The sequence below is a fragment of the Mustelus asterias genome, chromosome 13 (genome assembly GCF_964213995.1).
Source record: "Mustelus asterias chromosome 13, sMusAst1.hap1.1, whole genome shotgun sequence".
NCBI lineage: Eukaryota > Metazoa > Chordata > Chondrichthyes > Carcharhiniformes > Triakidae > Mustelus > Mustelus asterias.
In genome coordinates this window covers 86,713,338-86,732,745 of record NC_135813.1, presented here as the reverse complement: position 1 = coordinate 86,732,745, position 19,408 = coordinate 86,713,338, and the positions used below count along the sequence as shown (strand labels likewise).

The following is a 19,408-nucleotide window of genomic DNA, read 5'->3' as shown; positions in this document are numbered from 1 at the left end:
TTCTGACCTTGGGTGACTGTGTAGAGTTTGCATGTTCTCCCGGGTCCACATGGGTTTCCTCCGTGTGCTAGGGTTTCCTCCCACAGTCTACAGATGTGCAGGGTAAGTGGATTGGCCATGCTCAATTGACACTTAGTGTCCCAAGATGCGTAGGTTAGGGGGATTAGTGGGGTAAATATGTGGGGTTACACGGATAGAGCCTGGGTGGGATGCTTTGTTGAAGAGTCGGTGCAGACTCGATGGGCCAAATGGCCTACTTCTGCACTGTCGGGATTCTATGATTCTATGACTTGTTTCAAGTCCCTTTTTGAACTCCAAACAGCACATTTGAAACATTTTCAAAACAAACAACTATTTCTACAAAACTAGGGCCCCTTACCTGCTCAAGCTGTCTCTCTAATGCTGTAGCTGAATTAGCCAGTTTCTGAAGATGCTCACGCTCTTCCTCAAACTCTTCAAGTTTCCGTGACAGATCATCTTCCACCATCGCCTTAGCCTCTTGGATCTGTTGGAAAGCTTTTTCCTGATCCAACATATCGACCTGTTGTGAAAAAGTCACCTTCAAATCGTAAAATATTGTAGTGCTTATGGACTCACAAGGTTGTGTTTGGTGTGGAAGTGTTTTTTTTAAATCAAGAGATTCAAGTACGAATCATTCAGGAACAGTTACACTGAACTGATTAAAACCAGACCCTTTCGAACCACAGTGTTCTCCGTATCAAAAAAGCAGAAGAGTTTCTGCAATCCATTCTCTAGCACTGTACTACAGCACTGCATTTAGGGATGATGAATCCTAATTATTGTGGTTTTTAGCTGATCAACCACCAAATGCATTTGATGTATGGACGCAGTCACTAAATTTTATATTATAATCAAAATTAATAGAATTAATTCTATAAAGTGATTATAAGTGTCCTCATTCTTCTTCAGGGGGGCACATTAAAATGTAAATAGCATACACTAACTTACTCAATCTACCTTCTCTCCATTATAAGCTGGTGGGACAGACGTGATAGTGATCCCATACGAGTGACCCCACAAGGCATTACCTGGCAAACAGGGTTAGGCAAATGGTTTTTAATGGGTTTTACATCTTAAACAGATAAGACACTGAAGGTAGGTACAATATTATTCTGCTGTCAACATAAACAGGTTTGCTGCTCTTTTGATATGACACTAATATTTTCTGTTCTGGTTTTAAAAAAAAATCAGAATCAAAACTGAACTTTGAAATAGCTGCCATCAGTCACAAAAATTGATTGCGTTTAATTTTCACCTCAATATTTTGGAGGTGCATTGCAATGCGCTCCTTTTCTTTAATGGATTTCTGCTGAGTGTCTGTAAGATGTTGAGACAGAGATACATTCTCAATCTTCAGATGTTCTAGCATCGCTGCTTGGGCCATGTGTCCAGCCTGTGAATAAAACAAAACTATATCCAATCATCCTGAAACATTACAACTGCGGAACCACCAAGCTTAGCGTGGAACAATAGCTTTAAATGTACGATACGTTAGAATGTAACCGGTGATAACATTGGATATGTTGTAATGTGACCAATGGCAACAAGCTGTAAGGGTCAGCTGACCCAGTAAACCATGTAACCAATGACAGAATGATGTGATGATCAGCTGATTCAGTGTAAATTAGAACATGTTGTGAATTGTGGAGAGCTTAGAATGGCCCAGGGCGAGGCCTCAAGTTTGGAGTAATGAAGTTTCTTTATTAAACCTTTTCTTTGATTTATAAGTTGGAGTAAGTTTTGTTATATTTTTATTGCCTACATTTGAAGAGTGCTTTCTGAATGAACACATTATACTATCCCTTAGTTTGGTTTCACCACAAACTGAGGTTTATCTCAGAGAAACCATTTCTGAGAGAGTCTTTACAAATTAATAGACAATCCAAGGGAAATCAATAGTAACCACATGTTGAAGTGCAAAATTCACATGATCCACTTTGAAAAATAATTGAATCTGGATGAACTCCAAACTAAACCTGGAATACAAAAGGAGCTAAACTGGATTGGTTTGGGCTAGGGGAAACATGTTCACCTCCAGAGGTTGCAAAAAATCTATCGTGGTGCCTTACCTGCACATTTGCCATTTCACTTTGTAACCGAACTCTTGCTTCTTGTGCCAGTGTCAGTTGCTGCTGGTACCACTGCCGGACCTGCTGCAGAGAAGTTATTTCAGACTGGGATGCCTTCAGCTGGCTTGTCAGAGTAGCACGGTCCAACTGGACCTGCTGAAGCTGGCTCTGTAGGACTGTCATTTGTTGCTGAATTGCATGAACTGCAGAAAATAAAATAAAATATCACTTTAGAATAACTACCTGCGGGTTAGTTCCCTATATTTAATTAATTTTTCTTCTAAGCAAGGTTCAGGAACACAGAATTGGGCGGCACGGCAGCATAGTAGTTAGCACTGCTGCCTCACAGTGCCAGGGACCCGGATTCGATTCCCGGCTTGGGTCACTGTCTGTGCGGAGTTTGCACATTCTCCCCGTGTCTGCATGGGTTTCTTCCCACAGTCTGAAAGATGTGCTGGTTAGATGCATTGACCCGAACAGGCGCTGGAGTGTGGCGACTAGGGGAATTTCACAGTAACTTCATTGTAGTGTTAATGTAAGCCTTACTTGTGACTAATAAATAAACTTTACTTTTTAGAATTGGGCTAGACAAGAACAAACAAAATGACTAGACCTTTCAAGGCCAACTGATGGGATTGCAGTAAATTATTTAATCAACCTAACACTAATCATTTGTGTGACTATCAAAATCTCACATATCCAAATAAAACTTGAAGATAGTCATTCTGTGTTATTCAAAAGGAACTATTATGTCTAAAAAGCAATACTAATCAAACAAACAGATTGTGGAAATTAAGTTACTAACAAATATGTAACTAGTAATGAAATTATACTTTGGCAATTCTAAAAGACCAGTTTTCTTGTAAAAATCACAAAAATATTTGCAATGCTTTAAATGTAAAAATAAAATCTTCAATTTTCAAATCAGCCATGTAAGGCTCAACATATCATTACAAAGCTAAGTAACTCAAAACAACAGTCAAAACTAGCTGCAAAATTCAATGGAATCCCAGCTAGTATCCTCAATGACCTTGCATCATTTGTCACATACATACTGAATTTGACCACATTATGAAGTCATTATATTTAAAACAATTCAAAAGACAGAATGAATCGTCTCTTGGAAACCAGACTGAGTCAATTAAAAATGCTACGACTAGAAACTTGCATTTTTTAAATTCCTCGTGGGCTGTGGGCATCACTGGCAAGGCCAGCATTTGTTGCCCATCCCTAATTGCCCTTGAACTGAGTGTCTCAGTTTCAGAGAACATTTATGAGTCAACCACATTGTTGAGAGTCCGGAGTCACACGTAGGCCAGACTGGGTAAGAAGATCTCCTGCCCGAAAATACATGAGTGAACCAGATGGGTTTTCACAACAATCGACGATAGTTTTGTGGTCATCATCTGACTTTTTAATTCCAGGTTTGTATTGATTTCAAATACCACCTCTGCTATGGTGGCATTCAAACCCAGGTCCTTGGAGCATTACCCTGGATCTACTACCTACTAGCCCAGTGACAATACCACTATGCTACCGCCTCCCCTGGTGAATGTCTTGGAGGGAAACATTCAGTTAGCAGTGTTCCCATTTGTCTGCTGCCCTTGTCCTTCTGGATGGTAGCGGTCGTGAGTTTGGAAGGTGCTGTCTAAAGAGGCCTGGTGAGTTCCTGCAATGCATCTTGTAGATGGTACACATGGCTGCCACTTTTCACCCCTGGTAAAGGGAGTGAATGTTTATGGATGGGGTGCCAATCAAGCAGGGTGTGTTGTCCTGGATGGCGTCAAGCTTCTTGAGTATTGTTGGAGCTGCACTCATCTAGGAAGTGGAGAGTATTCCATCACACTCCTGACTTGTGCCTTGTAGATGGTGGACAGAGTTTTGGGAGTCAGGAGATGAACTACTTACCGCAAGATTCCTAACCTCTGACCAACTCTGATAGCCACAGTATTTATATCGCTAGTCCAGTTCGGTTTCTGATCAGTGGTAACCCCCAGGATGTTGGTAGTGGGGGATTCAGCGATGGTAATGCCACTGAATGTCCATGGGTAATGGTTAGATCTCTCTTGTTGGAGGTGGTCATTGCCTGACACTTGTGTGGCACAAATGTTACTTCCCACTTGTCAGCCCAAATCTGGATATTGTCCAGGTCTTGCCCTCTTTTTAGGTCAAACCAAATAAACAAACTCAGATTAAGTCAGGACAAAGTAAAAGGGGCAGCTCCCCAAAAGGAGGGGGAACAGCCCAAACAGAAATCAAAGTACAAAGGAAACTTAAAAACATCAAATTAAAATGTGATTGTCAGTGCATTTGGGCATGAACTGCTTCAGTATCCGAGTCATCGGGATTGGTGTTGAATATTGTCCACTGATGACTGCACATCCCCATTTCTGACTTTATGATGGAAGGAAGGTCATTGATGAAGCAGCTGAAGATGGTTGGGCCGAGGACACCACCCTGAAGAGCTCCTACAGTGATGTCCTAGAACTGAGATGATTGACCTCCAACAACCACAACCATCTTCCTTTGTGCCAGGGGTGACTCGACCCAGCAGAGAGCTTCTCTCCCCCCCACCCGATTCCCATTGACTCCAGTTTTGCTAGGGTTCTATGATGCCTCTACACTCAAACCACCCAATATGCTGGGTGCGCATAACAAGAAGAAAACCTGAGCAATGGTAACCTGCAAACATTAATAAAACTGTTTCCTGGCAGAAGTTTAGGGTGTGGGGATCGCCCAATCAAGACATACCTGAATCATCTCTGTTAGAGAGTGCATGCTGCATATCTGTGACTTTTCCCATCAGTCTCTGGTACTGCTCCTCAGACAACTGAAGATCGTTGTTTAGTGCAGCTAAACTGGCATTTTTAGCCTCGAGATTGGTCTGCAGCTCAGTCATGGCCTGTTCCAAACTGGAACATGTTTGTCGTAAGGTGCTTACTTCAGCATTCAGCATGCCTTGCTTTTGCTCACTGAGCACCTTCTGCTCATCCTGTGCCTGTAGTCGTGCATTTAAAGCTGCTAACTGGGCCTGCAATTCCGTCTTCTCTTTCAAACCCTTAGAATTTAAAAAGAATGGTAATAAAGACCTTTTTCCATTTACTAAGAATTGATTATGCTTTTTTCCAATTGTTTTAACATTGATGTCAGAATACCTGAAACTGAGCATGTAAAATTATTTGAAAGAAAAATTACACAAACTCCATTCACGTGGACACAAAGAACTTAGAACCACTCGCTGTGGTAGTGAGTTCCACCTTCTCACCACTCGCTGGGTAAAGAGGTTTCTCCTGAAATCCCTATTGGATTATTGATCCCCTTCATAATCTTAAAGAACTTGACAGTTTCAGAAATTCAAAATAAATCTAAAAGCTATATAACCAAAATGAGTAATAATTTGAATTTGTATTTTTTTCCTGTGGGAGCTATAAAGAGGGGGACTACTTCCAAAAAGATTTCTACATTACCATGAGCAGTAAACAGCTTACAGAACCTGGATTTTACCAGGAAAGCATTGTACATCAAAAACGAAGTCTCTCCCCCACCCCCTTAGACAAATTGTAAGGAGGAATGTTTTTTCTTTGTAAATCAAATGCAAGGTATACTGTTACATCTGCAGTGCAATGGGCTCTCTTAATTTAAAGAGAAGTTACAGAAACTTAGTGATTTCCAAGTGGTTCTTTCATCAATGTATAGATGGTCCAACAATAGATCTGGTGGATTTAAGAAGTCTAGCTTTGTCTTGTGGTTCAACTGGCTTGCACAGATTAAAAACACACCAAAGATGTGTTCATGAGTATAGACCAACCAGAGACAGTGTTTAAAGCTAATTGGGATAACTAATCCAAGATTTCCATATTTCTACTATTTACTGTAGTGTTAAATGTCAGGTCATTCTGTTCCCCCCGGTGGCAAGCACAGGCCAATGAAAGAATAATATTTTTCACCTCATTAGCTTCAGAAGACAGAGCTTCCAATTGTCCCTCAAGCCGCATCTTTTCTTTAAGAATTTGCATGAGATCATCATGGGATTCCGCCACAGAACTTTCCATGGAAACACTGCAGAATGAAATTACAACACAGCTGACCTGAACACACAGTCAATATTAAACAGAAAATAATTCCAGCAGCCCCATTAGATTTGAAATTCATGTGCGATCCCCAAACTCAATTGTGGTAGATGGATGCATATGCTCCACTAATGAAACTGCTTAATGAAATAATGAATATACCATGAAACTCAAAACTGATCACGATGTGAATGTAGCCACTTGAACAATCAGCAACATCAGATATAGCTTCATTTCCCAAAGCTTTTTTTAATCTATTTATAGGATGACACATCGCTGTCAAAGCCCTTCTCTGTCCTTGGTAAGTGGCGGTGAGTAACTTGTTAGACCATTAGTCAGTACATTGTGGATGGTCTGGAAACACAGAGGCCAAATCCAAATAATGACAACATATTTCCTTTCCTAAAGGATTAAGTGAACTAGCTGTACTTTTATGACAATCTAATAGTTTCCTATCAATGATGATGGCTGGTTATTCCTGATTTTATTTAATTTAACTGCCATCAGATCTGAATCCAGGTCCCTAGATTAACTCCTGATGCAGTGCTTTTACCTTGTTTCTGTTGAAGCTGAAACAACTACAGAATAGAAAACATCATAAGCAGAAGAACTTAAGATGATTCCTGTAGAATAATCCAATGCAGCATCAAAGAATGTGGCCTCCCTGTTCCCTCACATGGCAATTTGAGGCAAAGTTGCAACCCTTCCTTTTTTAATGACTACACTGTATAATTCCAGAAGGGTTCAAGCAGCTTCTGCTTTACAGCAGCAACTTGAGGCATGGTGGCACAGTGGTTAGCACTACTGCCTCACAGCGCCAGGGACCCGGCTTGGGTCACTGTGCAGAGTTTGCACGTTCTCCCTGTGTGTCTGCATGGGTTTCCTCCGGGTGCTCCGGTTTCCTCCCACAGTCCAAAGTTGTGCGGGTTAGGTGGATTGGCAATGCCCCTTAGTGTCAGGGGATTAGCAGGGTAAATGCATGGGGTTGTGGGGATAGAGCCTGGGTGGGATTGTGGTGGGTGAAGACTTGATGGGCTGAATGGCATCCTTCTGCACTGTAAGGTTCTATAATTTTCTGATAATACGAGGCATTTTAAGGCCAGATGAACAAATGCTTGGCCGAAAAGGTTAAATTGATAAGGCATGTCACAAAATGAGCGAGAGCGTGCGCGAGAGTTCCAGAACTTAGTGCTGAGGCAGCAGGAGGCATGACTGCCAATGGTGGAATTAAAAAATCATAATTTTTCAGAATTAAAGGAGTGCAGCTATAACATCCACACAAAATAGAAGACAGCATTGACCGCACAATCACTGGAGGGTGGAGATCTTAATAACCAAAAGCAATTTGAACCCAACAATCCCAAAATGAGCCAACTTAGTGGGGAAAACCTCATTGTAAAAAGTCAGCCTACACTGGAATTGAACAGGACAAATGAAGAACACAACATCTCAGAACTTGGAAATTCTTTCAAATCTTTTAGTTGATTTTTTAAAAATTAACTCAGAAGTGCTGATGGCTGCTTGAGTGAACGTTGAGGCAATGGGGAGGAAGAAAGGGAACAAAAGGGGAAGAAAATAGAATGGATTTTGAAGAGTTCCTGCCTGCTGGTCATTTTTAACTCACTCAATGGGTCAACGATCCACACGGTGCTATGAATGTCACTCATTTATATTGATAAGATTCAGCAGCTTTCCTATGAAGCCATAAGCATTATTAAAACAAAATACTCAATGCTAAAACAGACATGACATTAAAGCTATTTGGAATAATTTTGTCTTGTATTACTATAAAAAAAATTCTGCTTGCAAAGTCCAATCCTCAAATATTTGCTTCCTATTAAGAATTCACAACTGATTTTAACAGAAGATTATGCGTCAGCAGCTGCCCAATAAAACAATCCTTCAAGTTCTGTCTTGCCTTTAAACAGGTTCTGTAAGGCTGCTTAACCATATAGACGGCACGGTTACCTGCTGGAAATACTGTCTCTCCGGCTCCGCACTGCTCCATTCACCTCCTGCTGCTCAGTCTGGTGTTCTGCTGCTGCAGCTTGCAACACCTCCCCAATAGAAGGGAACTGCCCCATATCATTTGATAATATTTCTTGTCCATCAACAGTGTATGTGTTTTTTTGCCTTATGTCCAGTGAGGGTATGGTCCCATAAATACCACTGGTAGATATACTGCTGTATGAAGAGCTGTCACTTTCGTTCTCATCTTGTCTCATACCTAGCTCATCGATCTCAGAGCTGTTGTCCTCAATGTGTAACAAAGCTTCCAGTTTATCACCATTTTCTGAGGAAAAGCCTATTTCAGATATGACAGACGTGGATGAACCAGTCCTGTTCTGGGATAGTGTTTCCACACTAGAAGACCTTCCCATACTACTCATGGTCTCTGAACTATCCGTTTTATAATCGGCAAGGGATCGTATTTTGCTGGTCTTTGAACTCCTTGAGGTCTTTTCATCTCTGGAAACATTTGGCATTCCAAGGCTGCCCACCTTGGGCCCTCGTGGAACACTGGTTCTCAGGAAGGAGTATTCTGTCGTCAAGGCGAGGGTATTAGCTCTTGGAAGTACTTCTGGGTTGAACATCAACTCTGGGTCCAAAGTACTGGTCAGTCGGTTTTTTGGTGTTGATTGCTTAGACTGAAAAAGTAGAAATACCATTTTAAAAAGCTGATCCTCAACAAGACAGGGATTTGTTCTATAAAAAACATAAATGAGGCTTCTCAGAAATTGCTACTCAGCAAAAAGAAAATGTTAATAGTAACTGCAGTTAAGGCAACGGAAGAAAAATTTTTATTTCATTCAGCAATTTCCATATTCTTAAATCAGCTCCATCAAGCCTTTTTTCTGCCCCCTACACCATTAAATTATTGACTTATTTTGCCCTTACAACAGTTCCCTCCTTGGCCTGGTTAGCCCTTTAGGTCTCTGATTGCACTATTCATTTCCCTGACTCCAGCATCCACCCTTGCTTTTGCCCCATCATCAGTGGCAGAGCCTGCAGCTACAGCACAAACCTCTCTCTGACTTGTTGCATTCACCCGAACAGGCAGGTGGGGTCTCGGATTAATGTCCCACCTGACGCTTGCAACAGCACAGCACTGCCTCTGCACTGCACTGATGATGTGCTCAAAACCTGGAATGGGACTTGAATGCACAATCTTTTGACTTTGACGAGTGCATCACTGAGTCAAGCAGTACAAGTTAATCACTGCAAGATGTGTATAATCACAACTGAGTAGGAACAAAGATGAGTTGGCTCTCTTGCCCCGCTTCTACCTGCTGTATCTGGACACACTTACTCTCTGCTGATGCCTTTGTACTCTGTACTGTTTGAGTTGCTCTTCAAGACGCCGTTGAGCCTGTGAACGTATCTGTTCTTCATTCTGTTCTTTCAAAGATGGATCCAGTGTACCTGATTTCAAAACAAAATCATGAATTCAAACCACTTAACTCTTCCTGTAACATAAAGCAGAGCAATTACAATTATTTTAAAAATCTGTTCTTATTAGCACTGCATATAAAAATATCTTGTCAGACAGTTTGCCAACTAATATGCTAAAGCTATAATCATTTTGTCACGAAGCCCTGTAACCTGAAACATTCATAAATGCTTAATCTTTGCTAAACTTTCATGATGCCATGGAAACCACAATTTTCCAATCTAGACATGACTACCGCTCTTTCAGAGAACCAGCCTGATTTAACCTAGACCATCTAAAAATGTCACATCAAATTCTCATTCCTTCATTATAGTCACCTCCCTCCCATTTCATGTAGCTTTATAGAGCTAACCTAGTCCAAATCCTCTGCTAGTGCCAGTCACCTATAGATCCAACACACTAATCAAGGCTGACTTGGCATTAGACCCTTTTCCCCCGTTCCGTTTTAGAATTTATCCAATTCTCTGCTGGAAGTCACAATTGGATCTGTTTCTGCTGCCTTTTCAAGTGATGTGTTCCCGATCATTACAACTTGCAGCATTAAAAACAAATTTCACCACCCCCACCCACCCTTTGGTTCTTTTGCTAATTACTCTCAAATCTGTGTGTTCTGGTTACAGGACCACCAATCAGTGGAAACAGTTTCTCCTTATTTCTTTTACCAAAGTCCTTCATAATTTTGAATACTTTTATTAGATCTCGCCTCGTCACAAAGTAGAAAATCACCTAATTTTACCAGAGTCTAAACCTTCCCAATATCCCTGGGTACACAATCTGTTCAGGTCTTGTTGTACAAAAGATACCCAACACGGTTTCAACAATAAGTAACAGTTTTCTTTATTCTGTTAGTGGGTGGGCTGATGAGAGAGAGCTGAAATCAAGCAGAGACTCAGTGTGGCGGCTCATTGGATTAACTGTACTGACAATTGTAATGTTGAGAAATTCATTACAACATAAATGAACCATCAAAGAACTTTGGTGTCATAAATGGATAGCAGTGAACAGATTGGTTACATAAACTGACAAAAGGTAACCTAATTTTATTTAGCAATTTCTTATTATGTATATAAGGCAAGAATAAACATACAAAGCGATTTTTTTAAAACACAGGCAGTGGGATGTTGGCATGACATTCATTGTCCATTTCCAGTTTCCCCGAGAACATCTCTTGGTACTGTTGGGCCTTCTGCCTTGTAACAGCAGTTCACAAGACTGAGCAGGTTGCAGGATACTTTCACCAAGAGACAATCACCTCTTGTGGGGTTCAGGTCATGTGGGAGCCAAAATAAGGTAGGAAGGAGATGATTCTTTTTCCTGAAGCATTGGTGAACCAGTTACATGGTTCTGACAATCCAGTTATTTTTCTGATGTTAGCCCACAAATTTATTTAACTAAATTTCACAATGTTGTAATCTGAATTTACAACCTCTGGCTTGTCAGTCTAGTAAGAAGTCTAACAACACCAGGTTAAAGTCCAACAGGTTTATTTGGTAGCAAAAGCCACTAGCTTTCGGAACAGCCTGTTCCGAAAGCTAGTGGCTTTTGCTACCAAATAAACCTGTTGGACTTTAACCTGGTGTTGTTAGACTTCTTACTGTGTTTACCCCAGTCCAACGCCGGCATCTCCACATCTTGTCAGTCTAGTACCATAATGACGACTATTCATTCGCTCGCTTCTCTTTCTGCAAACAGTGGATCTGGTTTCATTGCTGTTTTTTTGCTGGCACAGGTCGCAAGTCTGTTGCCAGAGACTATATAGCTTGAGGGGCGCCACTCCACATAAAGCATGGCTGACCAGACTCTCCTCTACCCTTACTGCCTGCCACTGGCAAGTGGTGGAAGGATTTTGCAGGTCGATAACTTGTTTGGTCATCAAGACCTGATGTGGTACTCAAACCCGGAGCTTCTGGCTCAGAAGCAGGGATGCTACCCACTGGGCTACAAGGCTTCCCATAACAGCCATAGTGTTGAGTGTACCCCAAATCCAAACCACTGTTGAAAGCTGTCTAATAACCAGCAGTTAGCATACTTAGCATGTTACAGAGTCATTCAGCTGTAGTGAGATATTGCCATGGCCCATATCACAAGTGAAAGTTAACAGAAGATAATAAAAAATGCAGATTGGGATTCCAGTAAGGACAAGGTGGCTCTCTGGATAGCCTAACAATCTAGTGGAGAGGATTTCCAAGAGATATCCACTCCATCTGATGAAGGAGCAGCACTCCGAAAACTAATGGCATTTGCTACCAAATAAACTTGTTGGACTTTAACCTAGTGTTAAAACTCTTACTGTGTTTACCCCAGTCCAACGCCGACATCTCCACATCATAGCCTAACAAGAACAGTAATGTAAGACTAAGCTACAGTGATCAGAAAGGTCTGGGATCCATCCTCAGCACACGAGTTAGCAAGGCAAGAAATTGCAATTGGCCTCAGTACCACAGAGTTTTGGGAGATGGTGCGATTACTGGATTATCCAATGACTTTTGTTGACATCAAGTGAGGAGAAGGTGGATTCAGCTGTGATAAGTCAGCTGACTGCACCTACTGGACAACAGCAGCTTCCTGGATTAATAGTCATCTATACACTGCCATTCAATGAAAGTAAATAGGGAACCAGTGCAATTCCACAGAACATATCATGCAGCAGGAACAGGCTCGAGGCCTGCTGAAGTGATGATAGGTTTATAGCACCCCTGCCCAGTAGAGGTGAGCATAATGCAACATTAATGATTTCAAAAAATTGTTGCTCTTGTATCCAGTGACATCAACTACGAGGAACCGTTTAAATTAAAAAGCTAAAACGTCCAATCACAAAAACAATCGCATAGTCCTAAATGCTTTTTTTTTTTAAAAAAAGGCTACTTTTCTCTACAAACCATCAGAACCCTGACTGCCGGCCACGCTGCATCTCCCACCCTGCCCCATGCCCCCAGTTAACAATCCTCAAAGTCCTGCCGCAGTTAATCCCCAACATTGTGTCAGACCAAACAACTGCCTGACATTAGAGCACCTCCTTGTGGTGGAAACAAGTCACACCAAACCATACATCGCTAACGTAATGGCTAAACTAAAGATCTCGGCTAATGGGCTTAATGTAGGAGGGGAGAATATTGGGTTTTCTTAAATGGCTAGTCTATGTTTACTGGTACTTTAAACAGGTAACCCACTGTGGGCAGCGTGGTGGCAGAGTGGTTAGCACTGCTGCCTCACAGCCCAGGTTCAATTCCAGCCTCGGGTGCATCTGTCTGTGTGTGTGGAGTTTGCACATTCACTCCATGTCTGTGTGGGTTTCCTCCGGCTGCTCTGTTTTCTCCCACAGTCCAAAGATGTGCAGGTTAGGTTGATTGGCCATGCTAAATTGTCCCTTAGTGTCAGGAGGATTAGCAGTGTAAATACGTGGGGCTGTGGGGATACGGCCTGGGTGGCATTGTTGTCGATGCAGACTTGATGGGCTGAATGGCTTCCTTCTGCAATGTAGGGATTCTATGATTCTACCCTTAAAAACTATAGGCATCCTTCAATTGCCAATGCCAGATGAACATGGTAAAGGAAACAAAATAAATCTTTATCTACAAATCCCGCATGCAGTAAATCATCCCACAGACAAAATCCAAGGATTCGGAAATATCAATTGCCAAATACAGTAAACATGAATACCTCAAATCATGCTATAATACCAACAACTAAACTCATTTGTATAGGCACACAAACAAGAAACACAAAGCTGAAGCACAGTGCAAGAGTCAACAAAGGCAACAGGGTTTTAGAGCAGCAACATGTAATGTTATACAAAATGGGATTTGGTTTTGCGCTGTCACTTAAATTCAAGAAAACTAAAACAAATCACATACATACATTTATTTTTTGAACTTTCCACTCCATCCCTCTATTTCCTTCAACTGAATTTGGGAGATGGGGCAGGTACTTTTGCATAGCTCACATCAACACTATCCCATAATCTTAAAAAGATAAAGGAAATGGGGCTGGTCTTACAGCTTCATCCCTTCCCCAATATTGTCATGAAACACTCAGTAACATTGAGGAGTTCTATCCAAAGCTGCTGTTTATTCAGCCTCCTGTAACGTACAAATGTCGTCCAAGTAGTAAAAGGTCTGCATGGGTGAACATAATTGAAATGACAATGTCAAAATTAACTTTGATTGTTACTTTGTCATCATTTTAACGATGCAGGTAAGTTATACTGCAAAGAGCAGACTTCCAAATTTGTTAGCCCCTGATGTATTTTTTTAACAATGTGTTTTATAACACTATTGTTTTAAATTGCTGACCTCACGTCATTAATTGTTATTTTTAAGACTGCGCAGTGAAGGCACACAGGAGAGAATCAGTACCAACATCAAATAGGCAGCTGTACGTATGAAAATTCATGATAATTTATACAGGCATTTTGTTGTACGTCATTACACAGTTAATGTACAGCAGCAAAAAAAAAAATCAACATGATTATTAGTATTGTTTCATGGCGACTGCCACACAACAAATTGAAACAAACTTCAACTTGTCAACACTGCTGCCTATGTCTGCATTAAATTCACAAACTTCCATTAACTCCCTGTTACACAACAGATTTAAATTCAAAAATTAGTTTTCTCACTTGCAAATCCCTCAATGGCTTCATCCTACCTCTGCTCTCACCTCCAGCTCCATGTCCAATTCCAACCTCCTTTGCATTCCTCTTCCAACCTGCTCTCAGTAGGGGGTAGGGAAAAATATGGGGGGTGAGATAATTTCCAAAATCATGAATGGAAATTGATTCCAACGAGTTATTTGTACTGAAGCAGAAGGCTACCTCGTGACACGAGGTAGATCAGGAAAGTTCCGGCTTAAAATGTAAACTACGTCACTCCTAACTTACCCACTGCATTCCCATCCAGCAAGCTCAGATCCAAAATGGATGGATGTGTCCCTTATTCTTGCTGACACCAGTTGATATCTGTAAACTTCACTTTTTGGCTACTGACATTTGGAATAAAACAACTTTTCATGTCCCAATTTTTCCTTAAAACGACATTTCAATGGTAGCACATGCACAGAAAGAGACAGCACATGGAGTTGCCAGCTTGACCGATTAAGCTTAAAAAGCATGCCAATTTTGGCAAAGAGGAAAGTTCAAAAAAGGAGGAAGGAGGGTGGAAGAGCCACCACTGTAAATAAATGCTTACACAAATCGGTTTCTTGCATAGGAAGACTTAGAATGAGCGACTGCAAAGCTTCACTTTTTTGAACAAACATCTCAGATTTAGCTCCCTGAAGCTTCTTTAAGTTGTCATGGAAACCATCCACACCTGGGGAAGGCTCTGAGCTCTCATCAGATCTGCACTTTGGTGGCTGACTTTCTGGTGAGCTAGAGACAGCCTGGGCAATGCCAGAAGGCCCAGTGGATCTGCAAACGGACTTAGATCCATTCTGACAACCGTCTCCTTCACCATCAGCACCTTTACCACTGGAAGCACACAGTTGCTGGATCTTGCCCTCATGTTTGCCTGAGATCCTGCTGGCGTCCATAGCTGCTCCAAAGTTAGCCACTTTATCAGTATTGTTCACATAGGCACCTATGAAAAATGAAGCACAGTTAGCAACTGGTACCACCCTAGTCTACCACTTAAAACCTGACACCAGCTGAAAACCAAAGTTCGAATATTATTTTTCTCATCAGTTTTCTACCCACTGGCAAGTTTGCGGCATTTTTTTTTAAACATTCCATTTTAGATTTAGAGGCGGATTGGGGAGGAAACAAGAAAAACAGTGAAAACTGAGACAAGTGAAACACAAATTTTCTTGGCTCAAACCCACCTGCCAGGTTTTTGTTTTAATACGGATGGAAAAATCAAATAGGGGGGTGCAATTCTCTCACCCCGCTGTGCTAATTTTTAGTGCAGTGGGCCAGGAGATTCCAGCGGGACCGATGTGCAGGACGTCCTGCCCTGATAGCGTTGCCCAGTGCCGGAGTTCCGGCGACATTACATCTGCACCGGAAATAGGCAGAGAGGCGCATAAATTATGGAAATCAGCATTTCCATATATTTTGAATACAACTAGCAGGCCCAGTCCCGCTAGCATCTCCCGTCCTCCCCCTCCAGAATGGTTTACTCCAGCAGGGTTTACAGTAGCTCCCCACTTTCTGGGCATTGGTACCATGGCAGTGCCAGCCTGTGCCCCCTGCCTGGGCCTGGGGGTGGGGGGGACCAGCGATCAGGCCATGGATAGGCGGAGAGCTGGTGCTGCAGGGGTTGCGGTGCTGGCTATCGAGCTGGCCAGCAATCGGGAGGCCGGCAGACAGGGGCCACTGCGCATCGACACATGCGCAGTGGCCCGCTTAATGCTTAGCTGCTGGCCTCCCGGTTGGGAATAGGCCCCACTCCCTGATTTTTGGAATGATTTACGCTAGGGCACTCTGCATGTACACAGAGTGTGGAAGATTCATTTTGAACCTGCTGCTGAAAAAAAAGATTTACTCCAGTTTTCACACCATTTTGACACTTAGAATTTTTGGGGGGAGAATTTCGCCCTATTTTACATTACAGATCGGGGCAAAGACTTGGAATAATTTATTTTGTTTGGTCTAAAAATGCTCATCTGGCATGCACCAGAAAGAAAGCTTCAAAGCATAAAAACAGCTTCGTGCTCAAATTGGCAATTTCCCCCCCAATCTATTTTTAAGGTCACTCCACATTTTGTCCTCAAACTCACTTCTTTTCAACTTTTCTTTGGCTTATAGTGTGCACAAACAGGTCAATGACTTACTGTTGACTTTCCATGCCAGAACTGTAAACTTAAATATACCCTAGTCTAGAACTACTCCGGATAAGGAATTAAACCACACTCATTTAGAATTAGGAACTCATCACAAAACAGGAGCATAAATGGCATCTTTCTCTTTTGAGGAACACAATTGACATTCCAAAAAAAATCACAATAAGGCTCTTTAAAACTTGTTCAGAGATAAAAACAGAGATTTTGAAAATAACACATCATCAGTTTGTTGGCTGGGCTTCTGACCATATCCATTCACACTGAAACCCATGTGTTAACAACATTCTGGCAATTTTGTTTTAATCAATGAGTAGTTTTTGATGAATATTTGGTCTCATACCTCCCCACTCCCACCTGTCACACAACCATCACTAATGAGTTTCTGGATTTCTAGTCCAAGCATCAACACTGGGAATAAATGTCAGCCATTCTTTCACAGGCCAAAATATACACTGCTCAAACTGGCAGAGATGGGAATTAGAAGCCCGATTATGGTTCCCTTATTTTTCTGTCTCCCCCATTCCACTCGAGCTTTGATCAGTATTTTCCTGCAATGGCACAAGGATTAGCAACAGGTGTGACTGCAGGCGTAAATCCATCACTCAAATGTTATACCGTAAGACATAGGAGCAGAATTAGGCCACTCAGCCCATAGTGTCCGCTCCGCCATTCAATCATGGCTGATATTTTTCTCATCCCCATTCTCCTGCCTTTTCCCCATAATCCCTGATCCCCTTATTAAATCAAGAACCTATCTATCTCTGTCTTAAAGAAACTCAGTGGCCTGGCCTCTACAGCCTTCTGCGGCAAAAAGTTCCACAGATTCACCACTCTCTGGCTGAAGAAATTCTTCCTCATCTCTGTTTTAAAGGATCATCCCTTTAGCCTGAGGTTGTGCCCTCTGGTTCTAGTTTTTCCTACTCGTGGAAACATCCTCTCCGCGTCCACTCTATCTGGGCCTCGCAGTATCCTGTATGTTTCAATAAGATCCTCTTTTGTTGTACAACATCTTAAAGTTCCACAGCACAAAGGACCGCTATGAATCTCATTCTACTACCAGCCACCAGAAAATGTTTTTGTAAGATAAGACCAGCCTTGCTCGATTCCCCTCTCTTTCGACTCATTCTTTCCCCCTCCTCTTACAATGGCTACATGTGAAGCATCAGCTGCATAGCTGGACTAAACCCCAATTTGATTGTGGGTCATTTTCAGAATTTGAGCATCTGAATATTTGAGTATTTATTACCCTGAGGTGGTGGTAGTGATGGTGGTGTGCCATCTTCTTCATTGCAATCTTTGTATTGGTTTGATAGAATGGAGTGATTTCTAGGCAACTTCAGAGGGCAGTTAAGAGTGAACCACTTTAGAGTGGGACTGGAATCACAGAAGTCGGACCGATTAAGGACCACAAATTCTCTTCTTCAGCGAATCAGTTGGGATTTATGACAATTCAACAACTTTATAGTCATTTGCAGTGATACCAACATTTTGTGTTGAGGTTTGGTTATTTCAGTCCACTTCCGTTCTCAAACAGACATGGTGGGACTTGAACTCACGTTCTCTGGATTACAGATTCAGTAGCATTCTCTCCCTGTGCATTCAATCATACACCAACAGAAACGAATGTCTCTCTTCAGCATGCAGTCCACTGTTGTAGACAAGAAAACCATCACCAGAAAAGTCTATTCTTTTGGTCAACCACAATTTTAATTCCTTAAACCTTTCAAGACTCCTTGGTACAAACTTGTTCTCCTCAGACAAGCAGAAACCATCAGGATATTAAGCACAACTATTTTCAAAGGTACACTTAAAGCAAGAGGGACTCAGTTACAGTGAAACTAATTTGATGTAGCCTCACTCTGTATGTGTAGTTGTCACATATGACAGCTATGTTAACAGAACCTTTCATCCTAGGTGTCAAAAAACCATCCCTCATTTTCTCTCTTCCTTCTCCCCTTCCAAGCATTCTTGGTACAGTAACAACTTCCAACCAACAACTCCAGCACAATAAATAATGCAGTTAATCTTGACCACACATGCAGACAGATACTAAATTAAAACAGGTACAAATGCAAAGCAATAACGAGTAAAAATAATGTTTCCAAGGAGAATGAAGCTCTCTAGATGATCAATTTCACATAAAATAATAACACTGTTCATTAAAATTAAGGGAACATTTTCAGTCAGGTTTACAATTATTGCATTTTAGAATTTTAGACTATTACCTGGCATATAAAGGTAATTGATATAGGAAGCAATTTGGTGCATTTTACTTTGATATTAAAATAGCCATACCAGTGATCACAGGAAAATGACAAACTTAATTTATCAGTAATGAGGAGCAATGGGAAAATATGACAGGCACCAATGGTATGAAACCTCGGCAAAAACTGGCACTGTATTAAAAGGGCTTGCTCACATTTTTCACGAGGTCCATCAAGAACACAAGTTACTTTTCTACAATATTAGGCACCAAGAATAAATTCCCAGTGATCATTTCAGCGTCAGATTAACATTACATTTGTAGTCTCAATCCACAGCAGGGACCCTAAACTGTATTATTCCATAAAATGGCTTTTTTCTTATTTGTACCTGGAATGTGAACATCACTGACAAGGCCAGCATTTGTTGCCCGACCCTATTTGCCCTCAAAAAGGTGTTGGGAGCCACCTTCTTCAATGACTGCACTCTATGTCCAAATGCAGCAAGACCTGGACAATATCCAACTTGGGCTGAAAAGTAAACTTTATGCAACAAGTGGCAGGCAATTACCATCTCCAACAAGACAACCCGACAATGACCCCGACATATTCAATAATATTACCATCGCTGAATCCCCCACTATCAACATCCTGGAGCTACCATTGACCAGAAACTGAACTGGACTAGCCATATAAATACTGTGGCTATAAGAGCGGGTCAAAGGTTTGGAATTCTGTGGCAAGTAACTCACCTCCTGATTCCCCAGAGTCTGTTCACCATCTAAAGAGCACAAGCCAGGAGTGTGATGGAGAACTGTC

At 41.6% G+C, this 19,408-nt stretch overlaps 1 protein-coding gene across 4 annotated transcripts in view; it reads right to left on the bottom strand.

Moving 5' to 3' along the window:
- Window positions 1-19,408, bottom strand: part of golga3 (golgin A3) — a 64,487-nt gene that overhangs the window by 23,822 nt on the left and 21,257 nt on the right. The window contains exons 1-9 of one of the 4 annotated variants that reach the window (XM_078227174.1): window positions 17,945-17,982; window positions 14,798-15,187; window positions 9,471-9,583; window positions 8,129-8,808; window positions 6,038-6,149; window positions 4,842-5,148; window positions 2,091-2,293; window positions 1,277-1,414; window positions 380-541 (exon numbers count right to left, since the gene is read on the bottom strand). In XM_078227174.1, the coding sequence (XP_078083300.1) occupies window positions 380-541; window positions 1,277-1,414; window positions 2,091-2,293; window positions 4,842-5,148; window positions 6,038-6,149; window positions 8,129-8,808; window positions 9,471-9,583; window positions 14,798-15,140 (2,058 nt within the window). In that variant the 5' untranslated portion in view covers window positions 15,141-15,187; window positions 17,945-17,982. Of the gene's footprint in view, window positions 1-379; window positions 542-1,276; window positions 1,415-2,090; window positions 2,294-4,841; window positions 5,149-6,037; window positions 6,150-8,128; window positions 8,809-9,470; window positions 9,584-14,797; window positions 15,188-17,944; window positions 17,983-19,408 lie in introns of those variants that run through there. The other 3 variants (XM_078227172.1, XM_078227173.1, XM_078227175.1) reach the window with 3 other exon arrangements.